Source organism: Botryllus schlosseri, chromosome 11, assembly GCF_051294905.1.
Source record: "Botryllus schlosseri isolate E-star chromosome 11, Bs_hap1, whole genome shotgun sequence".
Taxonomy (NCBI): Eukaryota; Metazoa; Chordata; class Ascidiacea; order Stolidobranchia; family Styelidae; genus Botryllus; species Botryllus schlosseri.
The window spans coordinates 12,057,883-12,074,019 of NC_137246.1; the positions used below are offsets into that span (position 1 = coordinate 12,057,883).

The following is a 16,137-nucleotide window of genomic DNA, read 5'->3' on the forward strand; positions in this document are numbered from 1 at the left end:
AACCTCTAAATTTGTCACGTGATTGATAACCTATTTTTTTTTAAATTAGGAAATGCATGAGACGGTTTTGCTTCATAATTTTTAATTTATGACTCACTTTAATAAAACGGTCGTCTGAGATGAAATTTCCGACAGTGCAAACTCATTTTAATTGCAAAATTATAGCCTGCTGATGCAAACATATTGCTGTTTAAAGATGTTTTATTGGGGTTTGTGCAAAAACGAAATGTTGGGGATAGCATTTTGGATTTGGAGTTGTCACTCGCCACCAACATATATTTGTGGAAATGGATTTTCGGCACTAGTTCATATCCCATCAAAGGCACAGATTTTCATGACAATAAATAGGCTACAGCTGCAGAATTCGTTTCGAAATAATAAGTCAACCCAATTTCTACATATAGTGTGATCTGTGATGTAATTTTCAAGATAAGTCATTTTGTGACTGTTTATCGCTGGCCTACAATCAATATTTGCACGAGACAGATGACGGATGCTAAAAAATTGGGCTAATTTTGAACAAAAACTAGAGCGGTCCGTAGCAGTCCAAAAGGAGTCCGCGAAGACAAAAAGGTTAAGAACCACAGCAATAGGCTTTGCTTTAGGAATACTCACAATACTCGTTTTCAAGTAACAATCGTCTTTGGTCATTAATTCACAACGATTAAGGGATATCCTTCTGGTTAGCACTGACATATTATACAATCTTGGGACACACTTTTCAGCTTTAATCCGGCAAATTTACTTGTCTGTTGGTCTAATGGTCTGTCCGACTGTCAATACTGATCCTCGCTCCTACTTGGTATGTACAGTCGTAGCCACAGTTAAGGAACATCATTCCACAAATAATTGTGCAAATTTTATACTACAATATGCTTGGGATATGCCGAAACAATCCAGTACATTGCACAATGCACATATATAACATAACATAAGATTGTTGGGTTATATTTTTGATCTGAACAGTCACACACAATGTACAATGCGATGTCATGAACAGATAGGAGGATGTCGAACGACACGCATCAGTAGCGATCCTTTACTTTAACATCCACCTCGGCCTAGAGTGCCCGATGTCACAGTTCTTTTCGATGGTGATCTTCTTTGAGGCCGCGGCCCTTTCTACTAGTTCTTTCCATTCCTTTTGAGGGCTTTCTTTCGTCGGGTCTTTCACTGGGCTTTTTTGTTGCCATAAGAACGACAACAGCGGGGAAAGAGGAGCCCAGACAAACCTCCGACAGGAATCGAACCCGGTCCGTCAGATTGGTGGGCGCTTATCGTAACCACTACACTATCTCCCCCGCCATACATACACATAATCACCTCAGTTTTCACATACCCTGAAGAGGTTCTCATGTAATAAATGTTTATTTTCTTCTTGAAACTGCATTATAAAAATATAAATTTCTACGCTTGTACAAAATGTAAAGGCATCAAGGCACCGAATTTATCGGAAAGCAGCAAAAATGGGTATCACAGCTACATGTAGAAAAACTCGAAAATTTTGATTACAAGGCATTTATGATTCTTGAAATTCACATTGTTCGACATCCGCGAATACTCTCCTGCAAATATAAAGGTATCACTTGAACAGACAAAGAAATTGTATGTTTCCGATACAGAACACCTCACAAACAGATCGGGATACAAGTTAAGTTGTCAATGGTATTATCAATCTAATCTGTAGAATTGCGCCATCAGTCAAACTTAAGGCTTTTTGACGAAGTAATATTAACCACGAATTTACCAAAATACATGATCACACCTGAAATCTTTCAAGACTTGCGCCTTCTCTTTTTTCAACTGCACCAGCATATCTGTGCTCATCGAACTTGGCTCGCTCTCTATATCTACAGAAGAAGAATATAGATTAACAAACTGGAACTATGAATCAGATTCATGACAGAGAGTAAGATAGAGAAATGACATCTGCGCTACAATCGAATAAGACAACAAATTCCGATACCGAGGCGGTCAGTAACTAAGTACTTCTACTTTTTTTCAAAGTATGCAATTAGATTTTTCCTATTTGCATACTTACCAAAGTGGTTACGACGACGACTTCTACAATTTTTTAGGCAAAACTAGGCCTCGATTCCTTACTTGTTTACTTTGAAATTGGTACTTGTACTTGAGTGTAGATATAAGACGTTACATCTACATCAGTACCAACACAGACTACTATGATCTTCTCTGCTTCAAGCACAGTCTACATAAATGGTTTCCAACCTTGTTTGGATGTCGGATCCGCATTTCAAACTGCAGAATGAGTATGGAGCAGCATGAAAACACCCGAGTAAGGCTACTTATAATGGAAGTATAAAGGTAGCTAGCCTACCTCTGGATCTCACCATCCAGCTAATTCAAAAGCACGCAGATAGACTAATATAGATTCTATATCGGTTATTTTAGCATTGATAGACGCAGATTGGCGAGTGCTATACATTGAAATAAACTGAAAATGCACGTCATTACTAAAACATACTATTATGTCTTCATACATTCCAGTACTTAATGCACAAGTTTGCAAAGGATTATGAGCTGAGTAAAATTGGGCTTGTTGCAAATTATACTTGACTATGAGCCGTTATGTTGATGTTAGTGAAATTGTGTCGAAATTTACTCTTCACAGAGACGATATATAAAGGTCTCTGACCAGCAGAACAGCAGATATATCCTTGTCTGACGAATATTTATTAATGCGTTTGACGCTAGTCTGCAAGAATTCTCTTTCCCAGTTTCAGAAGCTTCCTTGGACGGCTTTAGACGTAATTAATATTCCTCATTTTAGCATTAATATACACAAATTGACTATAATTATTCATAGAAAAAAAGATTGGAGCCGCGGTTGGGAATCACTGGTCTACAGCGTAACAATCAGAAAACATCACAAATACAAGATTCCGGTCACCTTCAACTATCCGATCGAAATACTCGTCAGGATCGAAATCAGAGTCGCCTTCTGAAGCAATTTCAGACGCCGTCTCGTTTCTATCGTCGGACTGGTCCGGATAGGTCTGTTCCGGAACTGCGGGCGCTTTCGTTGCATTGACAACTTCCCTTTCTGGGGCTCGGCTCTCAAGAACAGGCTGAGCCCTCTTCAAAGTGAGTGACGGACCTGGTTCGACTGCGGCCGGGATTTCAGAGCCTGCAGCGTCACACCAATTTTTCAAGATGTCCATCGTACAAGATTGCATAAACTGTAGTAGCTACCTGCATTTTGACTCGACGCCACTGACTCCGTACATCCTGGACTGGTGTACGATTCGTTCAAGTGATCCCGCTCTTCGAACCTCGTTTTCCGCTTGTCGACACGAGCACTTTTCCCACCGCTAGACCTCGACGTGGTGCCAGAAGTATTGAAAAGTCGTGAGCCCACAACCTATCCCACAAGAAAGACCTGAAAAACGCGGCAATGCACTGAAACACACTGAGACGCAAACCTGCTTCACAACATTTGCCGTTGGCGAACGCAATTCCCCTTCGCTAACGCTTCTCAGACAGGTTGACGGAGTGCTGAAATTGACAAGCGACACATCATATGTAACATACTGTAACAAAACACCACCTATTCGGAGAGCCTACCTCGAAGCCGGAGACTGACGTGCGGTTCCCTTATGATCGTCGCTACCCCACGGAGTCGTGGCCTCGGTCCTGTAGCTTGCAGGCGAGAGATTTCGTGTCTGAAATGAGATCTGCACATAGAGAACTAGGCTAAAACATGTCAAATTTGAGGTGTGAATGCTCTTAAGGCCCAAGGTACTGCTAAGCTCACAAAATTTTCAAATTGTGATATTTTATAAACAGTAAATGCTAGATTCTCAAAAATTGGTGTGTAAGCTATTCATACTCAACTTCATATACTGTATGAATTTCAGCATTTCACAATGATTCCTTGGGCCCAAATTGGGGGGAGGTTGGTGAATCGGACGGTTAGCAAGGGGCAACGCCTCTCTCATCAATGGATGCTGAGAGATTCTAAGCAATGCTTTATAAAGTGTCCTGAGGCCTCTAAGCACCTGCTGAAATGCGTGAAACTTTCGATTTTTCGAAAAAAAATTTTGAAATGTTTGTTTGGTACTAGTACGGTGCCGAATTTTTGACTTTTTTTCATAAAATTCAGATAATAAGTAGCATAGTAAGCACACTATAATTCCTATAGCAAAAGCAGTAGTCTTGGCAGGTAGAACAGTCCTACTGCTTGTACTGAGCCAAGTTTGATCAGGATTGAAGGTATTCTAATATCAAAATTTCCTGTCCCCGTGACACCATATTACCAAAAACTAGAAATGGGAGAAAATCAACTTTGAAAATTGAAAAATATTTTGGTGAAAAAGTAGAGCAGGTATTTGAAATCTCATGCTTTTAAATGTTGTAGGCATGCTTTAACGTAGCATTCTTTCGCTACCAATTTACATTATACATAAATATAATCCGGTAGTTTTTATCCAGAAAACTCCTCTATTTCAAGTAGGAAAGTACTGTTTATGAGAGAGATGCCGTTTCCAGGCCTGCAGCAGCAAGCGTGGTGGACAGGGAAGCTTTCAAGAATTGAGAAATTCCAATAGTTTCCTTCCTTCCTACCTGTCCCTGTTGTTTCGTAGCTTTCGGAGAGCACTCGGATTCAGCTTCGACAATCCTGACTCGATGAAACGACACGTTTGACGCGGGAGTGCTTGTATTCGGATTTGGCTTTGTGGGCGCTTTCTCCGGATTTTCGCCAGACAGATTTTCTAAACGATAGAAAAACATTAGCGCTACAGTGAAATGCAGAGTCTTGTCGCTAACAAGGTGCTTCAGCTTTTTCCGAGTACTCAAGTAGGTTTTGCCACCTCGCAGGGTCACGTTACTGAACTACTTCCTCTTGCACTCATACTCTGGTGGAATTTCACTGACAGCAACTACATTTCTGCTTGCATCAACCAAGAGTACCGGTGCCATCGGCACGACACAAGTACCGGTAATCAAAATCATATTTTTGAAAAGCAGAATTATATGACAATAACACACCTTGCTGCGTTGTCTGAGAACGCCCATCACTACGAGGGTCGACTTCGAGTAAGATCAAGCTCTGACCGGTCTGCGTTTCGGCAGTCACTGTTTCCGTAACTCCCACTCCGACATCACGTTTATACAGCGTTTCCTTCCTCGCATCTTCACAGCGAGGACGTGTCACGAAAGAGTGTTGGTGCGCGTATGGACATTCGCACTGGTTCAGGTATGTGGGAGGGACGATGTCCAGAGTAGGCTGCGATTCCGAGTCATATCCGGGAGGGCGGTGATAAGGCTGGTGCTTCCTCGGAGAAGACGGCTGGCTGTGCACCCCGTATACGCTTGTGGAGTCTTGCAATACTCTGCAAGCCTCGGCGGCAAAAGGGCGCTCGGCTTTTCGATAGAAATCCGCCCGATACGAAGGATTGTCTGAAAGTGGCAAAAGCCTATATTACCTAATGGAATGACGCACGCCGGCGTATTCTCGGAAGCCAGTTGGCGTCCAAGTTTTTTCAATCTGGTGTCCACAGAGTTCGAGCCTTTTATGAATCAACTGCATCCATAGAGGCTTTTACACGAGACAACTACAATTTTAAATATCCAAGTGGCTTATAGAATAACAAATTGTCAACATAACGCAGACCACGACTGTGTCACTCATAGTTAGCTTGTCGGCATATTTCCAATTACACGACATATTACTGTAGGTAACAATTTAAAATCTCCTAAATGAGATTTACTCGACTGTAATAAAAAGCCAATCGCGTTTCACTGTTGCTATATCAACGCAACACGTTAAAATGCATCAAATTCGATAATCAGAATTTCGATCCCATCGAAATTTCGCATCCACAAAGGTAAAATATGAATGGGCATTGCGAGGCATAAACAGAACACAAACCGAGACTTCTCTCCGCATGATCACGAGCCTCCTCCAGCTTCCTCCTCAGTCTCCACTGATACAAAATATCACTCTCCTTACACTCGGTCCGGTTACCTCGCACGTTTCCGGCAGACAAATTCTCTAAAACGGGAGCACACTTGTGAAACGTAAACAAAGATGGTCAAAGTAGCAACCGAGTAGTGCCGTGCGCGAAGAATCACCTTTTTGCCACGACATTGTTCTGACCGGTTCCTGTTCGTCGCGGTGAGGTACTTGGTAATCGATAGGAGATTCAGACGAGACGGTGGTCGCGTCCGAAGAAACTTTCAGCATTGAAGAAGACTTGTCAAAGGAAGACTTCAATGTAGAAAAAGGCGATATCGTAACGGCAGAGCTGCAATATTAAATAGTGTGAGGCAGCATCTTTTATCAACAATGATAGTGCACTGAAACATCACATCGGCAACTAAATCTAGACAAGTCTTGAGTGAATATCATAGCAACCTTAATTTGAGTCAGACAACCACACACAATCATTTCCATTATATATCCATGGTCAACATTCCATTTCAAAAATGACCCGCAGCCTACCACTCTACCCCAATCTCCATAAAAGGCTACTGCAAGAAGGTCACGTTTAGATTTGGCCACATAGCGATGACCATTTTTATAGTCGGTAGGTGTAATCTGAAAATGAGGCCACATCTATGCCTGGAAAGGGTGTTGAATGTTGATCTTTTATTTGTTAATGACTACGAAATTTGCCTGGGCAACATGACGGATCTTTTCGCTAACTTCATGATTTTTGTAGCAAGTCTGTGGCGCACGTCAGAATGACCATGTGGTCTTCGGGTCAAGAGCAGACATGGGGTAATCGCGCTTAGTAATCGTAATCGATTACGACGATTACAGCATTTTGAAGTAATCGTAATCGCAATCGATTACATTCGAAAAAAATCCGAAGTAATCGTAATCGTAATCGACTACTTCCCATATCTAATCGATTTTTTTGTGAAAGAACGATTACTTTTTCTTTGTGCAAGGACTATGACATAAACTGAATATTCGTGAACAAGAATGAGATAGTAGACCACGTTAGCGATAGCACAAACGTCTGTTTTCAAACGCCACTGACTCATTATTACGTCAGCATTATCCACACATTAGTACTTCATTGCGTAAGAAGTATCCACACATAGTAAACAGACATGCGATGGATATTGTAGTGTTATTGTAATAACACCTCCCGTGGTGTATATCAGGTTATCAATACACTTCAGAAGCCCCTACCTCGCAGCAGGATATTGATCGCCACTCTGCCGATAGTTTCAAATAGTAACTTATGTATTGATGTTTGGTTGTGCTTAGTTAAACGCAGTTTACCGTTGCTGCTTGGCGAGCGGGAGGCCTACGTACGCACGTGCACCTGACGAAGATTCGGAATTTTGTACTCGTCGAATAAAACATTGCAGTTTCCGCAACGAAGCATTACAAATAAACAGCTGCTGATATATATCATAACCGAGCCGTGCTTAGCCGTTTCTCGAAACAGCAGCTCGCAGTATAAGTATCAAGTTGAAGGCAGAATTTTAATGTTCACTATATCTTATTCTCATATAACTACTTGAAACGGGCGTCAATCGTTATTTCACAGTTCCTTACTTAGCATTTGGACCTGCCGCCATAACCACCCGCTTATATAGCCTGACATGTTAGCGTGGTTTGTAGCTAGAATCAGCAATTCAGCCAAAACAACAATTCGTTCCCCTGTCCAACCGTTGGTCAATTTTCAAAACTGAATTCGTCAATAATATTCGTAATTGCATTATATTACTATTCATTTGTAACCTCTCTCAGCCCCGAGTGTCAGATTTACCTGTAGAGCTGGGGCACGTAATTCATAATCATAGCATCTGGTATGGTATTATATTTACTTTATTGTATGTTGTTATTTCGCGACCTCCAGTCTGTTGTATAATCAATAAATATTGTGCTCGCCCAAACGTAGCAGACTAAAAGAATACCTTTTGTGAGACGCACACACAAATTGTCATGACTATATTCCTTTGTGGGTGCGCCGGGTGACATTTGCATTGTGGGCCCAGATTGGAAGGACAGGAGTTATTAGTCACGCCCACCCAGCGCGGCTATTGACAATGGACGAATACCCCAAGTTTCGGCCAAGGTATTTCTTTGGTATCACATCCCGTGGAGTTTCGTGTTGTCCGAAACTGCATATCTTTTGGTGTGCTGTGTGATCGTGACGCGGTATTGACCGGCTCCGAAATGATTGTTCCCATAAAATAGCCTATGAATGTTTTTTTTAGGGGAAAAGGTATTCATTTCAAACCCAGCTATCTACTGGAGCAGGGGTCACCAACCGTTTTGAAACAAAAAGCTACTTCTTGTGTAGTGTACTGATTATTGCGACGACCGACGGGTTACCACTTACTCCCGCCGTTTATCCGTGTTCAGTTGGATTTCGTCACTTAGAGTAAGACAATCAGAGCACTCAGCCGGCTTTCTGCCCCTTACCAAGAACAAAAAACGCTCACTCGCCGGAACTCACACCAGCTCCTCCGGGCTCAGTTGCGTTGTTGCAGTGCGCGCCGAAGCGCCAATCTCCGCGTCGAGACTCGGGAATATTAACTATAGATTCCCGTTGAGCCGCCGCGTGGAAGAAGACAAGCAATGCCCTGAGCGACTGCGTTCGTAAGTTCCTTGGGGTCGGCCGACCATGTTCAACTGCTGCTCATATGAAACCAGCTTCAACTTTCAAATCTCTCATTTAGATATTTGCTACAGCGACCGCGGGCAACTCATTTGGTCCGCGTTGGTGACCCCTGTACTAGAGACATTTGAATCGCAAAGCTCGAAGAACATTTTCAAGAATTATTTAAATTCTCGAAAATACTCTATAATTTATGTTGGTTTACGAAATACTTTTGAGTCCCCTTCGAGCACGCTCCCCACCCTATTAAGGAATTTGGGGTGCGGCAGGTAAAGACCTGGCAATAATGCAAATTGTTGGATGCGATAAATCATCCACTATAAAGTTGGGCAATTGGTATATTATGACGTAATAAGCAAATGACGCATGATCTATGAAGAGAGTTGATATCTCATTAGGCCTTTTCATTGCAATCCTTGTATTGTCTTCCAATATATCATTTAAAAGTATAGTTCTAAGAAGCAAAACAAATGTAATCGTGATTACTTTTCCAATGTAATCGTAATCGTAATCGCGTGATTCCGAAGTAATCGTAATCGCAATCGATTACATTCATAAAGTAATCACCCCATGTCTGGTCAAGAGCCACCAATTTAGAAAATCAAGTCATCAAAAAATGATTACACGGCCAACAGCGGTAAAAGGAACCAAGTGCAATTTTCACACCATCAATTTTATCAATTAGAAGACTACAATTTAAAAAATGCATTCAACGATTGGCGAGCAGCAACGCAGTCACACGAACCTCTCTTGTATCAACCGGTCCAATTTCGAGTTCAAAGTCGAAAGACTCGCGTCAACAGGTTCCGGAGATTGAGGCACGTCGAAGCGTAAAGGCGGCTTTTGTCTTGTCGCGGAAAATCTCGGAGACTTTGAATCTGCTGCTAAAAAAAATGATGTGATGTAGCATGCAACGAAAGGGTAATCCAGGGGAGTTGATGTATTAGACACATTAAGCCTACTCTTGCGATCGATTTAAATGAAGATGCTTCTGAGTTATGAAATTCGGCTAAACCGCCATTAGTCAATATAGATGAAAATAGGCGCCACCTGATCTCGAGAATCCCAACCCGAGCATCAGGAGGAAAAAACAAGCTCAACGCCCGTGTCAAAGATACACAGAAAGTCTTCAAACATTATAACAAAATTTCATCAAAGGGTCCTTGCACACTTAGTTATACTTTACACAAATGATTCCTGCCACAGGGTAAATCTTCAGAAAAATCCTATAAAGTAGATCGAAATGTATGAAAAAGTTAACCGTGACATGAATCACAGATACAGAACTTACTGGTGACAGCCGGTTTTGGGGTACAGCCGAAAGACGTCCTTTCTTTTCGGGGGCTAGCTTCTTTGGACTTGGCCTGTCTTTGGGTGGAGCCATATTTTTTAGGCGTTGCAGCTTTATTGGCCACGGTATTCGACAGTGTAGGAAGTCGCGCTCTCACGTTTCTTTTTTCGGGAGCTTTCGGCTCTCCGTACCGAAATCTATCGAGTCGTCTACGAACACAAATGCAAAACGAATTCTAGTTTGCAAGCCAAGATAGAGTCAACTTTGGGCAATCATTTCCCTAGGGAATTTCAAGTTCAAATTCAAAATTAATAGCCAATACTATACAAGTGTTCTGGCTGATATCGGTCTACACACGATTAATGAAGTAAACATCTCCGATGCGATCTCTCAAACAATTGTACTTTTTGACACTACTTGTCATACATTTCCTTTCTTACCTCCAATTCAAGTAGTTTTGGCTTGTCTTGCAAATCATTACTTCTACATTCATTTGCGTAGAAATTTACATTTTTTCTTACTTTTACTTCAGACGCAACTGCAACACGACACATACGTGAATGCTATAAAATCATCTTGGGAAGGTATTCCAGACAAAGAGACATACATGTGAGAGATTACTGTGTTACATGTGGGGAATCTGTTTTTTGTCACCGACGGTTGCACTCACTTCTGAATATTCGCCGCTCTGTCTGACGCCGCTGACGGATATCCATCGGATGCAAACGAGGTTTGAACTCGGAACGGGTTCTCTTTCATTCCGCCGCCAACCTCTTTTGCCTTTTCACTTTTGATCGTAGAAGAGAGAGGTCCAGACGCTGCGGACTCGCTGGCTATAAGAGTTTGAGTTCTGTCGTCTTAAAATAGGTAAAAAGCATAGGTCAGAAACAAGCAGTCAATCTCTATAGCGGGCTTGAATCAGAACATAAATGATGACACAATCACACTCGAAAGCAATGATTTGCCTTCATGAATTATGATATTACAGGATATGACATCAGCGGGACAAGAAAACTCATATTGCTACAGGCAGCTGAAACTTTAGTGATGTCCTAGTGCCAAAAAAACGTTTACATAATTTCCATGTTGTAGCATACATAAGGAGTGATATGCCAGTAGCTAGTTACAATCTCTAGCGCTAGGTACGATAACTAGGCTACCACACACCCTCGGTACCTTTCAATTCAAAATTTTCCGACGACCATTTTTCGTAGAACTTCCCAGAATCCCAAGTGTCCGCTTCCTTCAAATAATCTTCAAGGTTCAGAATTACATTGTCTTCACCACTAACAGGCAGAGGTGGCTTGCCGGATAGTGAATCGTCCTCGTGAATTGAATATTGTTCGGGTGTGTATACTTCCGGCGGTAACAAATATTCGTGACGATGTTTGAGTTTCTGCGGTCTTCAGTGGAAAAATACAAATCCTGATTTCAAATTGAACTGCCAGAAATTGAGCACAAAAATACTCACGTTAATGAGATGCTTTTATCTAGATATTCCTTGCCAGGTGATGGCGCATAGTGAGATTGCGGCAGAGGCGGAAGCTGAAATGGGTTTCTGTATAAAACACAATGTTACGGGCCGGGAGTCTCACAAAAAATGCACCAGCAAACAATCTTACTTTCCTGCAGAGTGGAACACTGAATTCATTCAGCACATAAAGTCCGATAATGTTACGTTATAAATCTCTATCTAAATCACCCGATCTACAATAAAACATTCAAAACAACAGTGAAAAATACAGATGTAGTATGCGGATTCACTGGCTATTGATTAATGAATATCGAGACATGCACAGAACGCTAAAACCAACTTGTTTCAAATACCGCAGATGAAAACATGCCTGAAGACGTTGTGATAATAATCATAAAATCACGATGTAAATATACTGACAGAGATGTCGTCGAGCACGAGAGACAGTTGGCAATTTCGCAATTACGAAGTCACGCCGCAGACAGGAGCACAAATATACGCTGATTACACGATTGCAGTCAAAAGCCACTTCACGTGGACTGATGAAAAAATGCAAACAAACAGCAATCCAACACAAAACGTGACGTTAGCATATTGGAATTTTCAAATTGAAGCTTCATTTTGAAATAAAATCAAAAATATTACTGCAATTCAACAACACTAATAGTGATCTTCAACAGAAACGTAAAATCAGTTCAAGCTCATCGCTCCACATACCGGTACCGCAGTGTGTTTCAAGAATTTTACAGTAACAACAACACAATTATCAAGCACATTCAGCAGCTACGGCAACAACGAAAATTTTTAGAAAAACGATGTTATGATTAGACCAAAATTAGCTAAAGACAAGACAAAGATATAATGCTACAAACAAGAATATAATTACATCGCGAGACGGCAGTACAGACATCATACCATCGCCCTATACCTCATTGCATTCATCTAATATAAATCTCATACCAAACGAAATGAGTCGACTGACACGTTAAGGCAACGCTTTTCGTGTAACAGATTTCAAATACAATAGAAAAATTCCGAAACTGTGTAAAATCCGAATGCCGTATGCAGAAAATTGGCAGGAACACGGTAGGCTGAAAACAATCACACTAATAGTACCGCCGAAATTATTGAAATTTGAACGGTCTTTCCTTTAAAAAAAATTTGCATCTAAATTTAGGGATACATGCACGGAAGGATTACAATTACAACTGAAATGAAGAATTTTTTATTTGAAAATTGGCATTAATCAAACACCACCCGAGGCTCGATGGGTCCAAGTTGAAATCGCCTTAAGAATTTTCAACATCATCTAGCACAAGCTAGTAACTTAGTATGTAACCAACACGTAAATCATACGGTACAAGTAATAGAAGAATGAGATGAGGTAAAATGCGAGCTTCGCCCATCCTTCCCTCATGCAATAAGATAAAACGTCAGCATTCATTACAGTAGTGGGATCATACACTCCCGGGCCAGACATGATAGGTCTGTGGGCATATCGATAAATATGATAAGCCATCAACGGAACATTAAAAGCAACCGTGAGGATCTCCCCACTCCATAAAAAGAGGATGTTGAAGAAGATGTGGATTCCATATTCCGGCAGTACCAATGGATTCAAACTGTTGCATTGGTCTATTGGGTTCTTGTAGTCGGTCTTCAGCTCATCGAAGGCAATGATTTGCCAAATGGCGAAGAAAATAAGGAAGGCTGTCAGTATGATGGCGAGAATGTAGCAGAATGCGGCAAAGGTGAAAGCCATTTTTCAAGTGCAGTGTTCTGCAATGGAGAAATGCTGTTAGTTAACCAGACAAACTGCATATTGTGAAAACAAGTCAGCTGGTAGTTGATACATACAGGTTCTTTCAATTTAGGCTACAGTAGGCCTACTTCTTCACAGGCAAACATATAACAATTATTGTGATCTTAATCAATAAATCACGAAATTAACCTGTTCCTATCTGCATGCTATGAACAATTACTTATGTCGAACACACTGCACACCACAAACATATAAATTTCACAACTGGAATTCGCCCAGTTGGTATATTAATACAGCAATCATCACAATCAAAGATACAGTTGAAACTTTGCATCCATCATCTATTATGTCATAGAGACTGCTCTCCAAGATCTGAACAAATTTTGCAAACCAAACCAATTCAAGTTGAACATTTCGGTCCAAAATGAATCAAGGGTAAAAAAGCAATGGCAAATTAGAGATAAATGACTGTTTTGAATCAGGCTGTTACGATTAGCAGTGATGATCTGAAGCTATGAACTTCTTAAGAGATTCGTTGACCATCCAATCAGCTACAATCTGATTGATTGGGTGCATCTGTAACGTTTGCACTTTGCAGGCACTTAATCAATATACCGGTATTGCTGGCATAGCTCAACTTGTCAATCTCATTTCATAAATCTGGATTACTTACCTCGTGAATGAATAAAACCAAACAAAGCGCTTCCCAGTAATTCACAGCAACAAATCGTACAGAGTAAATGCTTGCAAAATCGAAATTGCAGTATCAAAGCTAAGAGTTAACTCAAACCAACCGATAGTATTAAAAATTAAAATACCGAAACAGAGTTATTGGCGCATGACGAAACTGCAAATGGGTGTAAGGCAGATGGAGAGAAAGAGAGCGAAAACATGTTGAATGGGTCACGAGTCCGTGAGATTGTTCCACAGGGTCCATGAGCTCGTTTTAAATTGACAGACAGAAATAACGACGTCCAACCAACTTCGTATAGATCAGTGGTCCTCAACCTTCTTCTGGTCGTGGCCAATGTTCCCTCTAATTTTTGACGAGTCTGCGCAAACACGCCAACTCGCTGCGCAGGCCCATACACAACAGTGCGCAACGAGGCCCCCATATGGTGATACGCCTAATTTCTGGGGGGCTTCGCCCCCCAGACCCCTCTCGACCCTTACGCTTTTTGCCGCTACTTATCATCTATATTGTGAGTCCGTTTAGCGGGTGTATAGCTTGGACGCGCGATGCGCGAAAAATTTATATACTTCATTATTGAATCGGTCAATATGATCGGGAATTGCATATATACTGCTATCAATTTTTATCCTCTCTCTGCTAACGTAACAAATTTACCGGAAGAGCTGATCGTGTAAAGTGTGTTGGAAAAGGTAGGACCCCTGAATAATAATCAAATATCTTCGGTCGTACCCGTTTGTACTGACTTCGGTACATGATGCTATTTCGTGTCCTCCTATCTGCCGTGTAAAAAGATTTTGAAATCGCCCAAACAACGTACTAAACTGAGACGTACACGATTTCAAATTGTTATTTCTTCTTTGAAAAAGTTGCATAAATTTCCAAAAAATTACTCCATGATTCATGTTCATTCACGAAATAATTTTGGTTCCCCTTCGAACTCGGGCCGCCCAATTGGGGGGTTTGGGGTGCGGCAGTTACGGTCCTGTGCGTAACACCAGACGTGCGTGCATCCATTCGAGTCATATGATTCATTGATGGAATCAAAATACAGCATTTACATTTAGTTTTATTGCATTACACCAGATAATCACATTTTGAGTGAAGATGGGGAACTACGCTCTAAACATGATGTAGTCTCGACTTGAAGTTAAGCCATTGAGGGCTTTCTTTTGAGAAAGCCGTCGCGTTTGGGCTTCTGCTGAAATATTTTCGGGATATGCACCATACACCATGCACACGTGCGACTCTGTGGAGTCACAAAGGGCTAAAAAGCATTCACCCGCGATAAACCTCGACATCATGGATATCGCACGTGTTCCGTGGTGCATAGTTTGAGGGTGTTTTGACTAGAGTTCGAGTGCGGTGGCTTTCTGAAGATTATGAATGCTATTCTTTTCCATATTTTGCATAGCACACCTTTATCGCTCAAAAGAAAAAATTCTAATCTAATTTTTCAGTTTTTTCTTCCGTTTTCGCATGCCCCGACAACAGCTATGTTAAACTTTTTTGCTAATTTGGCTTGGTGAGGAGATGAGAAACTGCCCATTCGTTTTGCCATTACTAAAAGCAGTCAGTATAAACAGTGCAGAATTAGCGAATATTCACTCAACGTTGGCCACACAGGCAAACAGCTATAGCCAAAACATTTGTAGCGACACAAGCGGATGCCTGTAACCGCAAGTACTATAGACGGCGAATCAGAATTTTGTGCGATCATCTGTGACATCACAATAAATCCGTGTAAATGGTGACATAGGCTTATATAGATTACAAGTAGGCCTAGACCAGTGATTCTCAAGCGCGGCTCTCCGAGCCGCATGCGGCTCTCGACTGCTCTCCGTGCGGCTCTCACTAACGATGTGAAATCATTGATGCTTCTACGGAAATTCTAATTATTCATGATCATAAATAAATCGCGCCTTCAACACAACAAATGTACGTTTATGTTCACGTTTACTGACGCGAAGGTCATTCCCTGATCACAATAGAATCCTACGTAATACAAGTTGTACGGGTTGTGACGTAACATTACCGATAGTAATTTCGGTAGGCTTTAAATCCGAACCTTTACTGCTTTACTGAAGGCTCTGACCGTCTGACCTAAGCCTAATCAGGTGTCTGTAATGAGACGGGCGAAGTTTATTTCGCTCGAGACGGCGGCTCATATTAGAATACGGGTGACAAGAGACTCGGTCAATAAGACAATCAACGTTTGGGGTAACTGCAGGTACTTTATTTTCTTACTCTTTGCTTTGATCTTGATAGCGTTAGAAAATATCGGAGACTTTGGTTCAATGATAATGTCAGGTT

The 16,137-nt window shown here is 41.3% G+C and overlaps 1 protein-coding gene across 3 annotated transcripts; it reads right to left on the reverse strand.

Annotated features, from left to right (window-relative positions):
• Positions 1–1,349: 1,349 nt before the first annotated feature.
• Positions 1,350–13,951, reverse strand: LOC145450123 (uncharacterized). Of its 3 annotated transcripts, none has more exons than XM_080328609.1 (17): positions 13,807–13,951; positions 11,520–13,150; positions 11,369–11,455; positions 11,065–11,300; positions 10,568–10,754; positions 9,898–10,106; positions 9,352–9,487; positions 6,097–6,269; positions 5,894–6,016; positions 5,011–5,421; positions 4,585–4,733; positions 3,586–3,683; positions 3,444–3,516; positions 3,214–3,382; positions 2,912–3,148; positions 1,766–1,850; positions 1,350–1,565 (listed from the first exon to the last, which is right to left on the reverse strand). In XM_080328609.1, the coding sequence occupies exons 2-17, from the start codon at positions 11,546–11,548 to the stop codon at positions 1,520–1,522; spliced, it is 2,448 nt and encodes an 815-aa protein (XP_080184735.1). In that variant the 5' UTR covers positions 11,549–13,150; positions 13,807–13,951; the 3' UTR covers positions 1,350–1,519. The 3 variants fall into 3 exon arrangements, with proteins under 3 accessions (XP_080184735.1, XP_080184736.1, XP_080184734.1); XM_080328610.1 differs by having other exon boundaries at positions 9,352–9,490; positions 11,074–11,300; positions 13,807–13,950; XM_080328608.1 differs by having other exon boundaries at positions 9,352–9,490; positions 13,807–13,950.
• Positions 13,952–16,137: the final 2,186 nt, after the last annotated feature.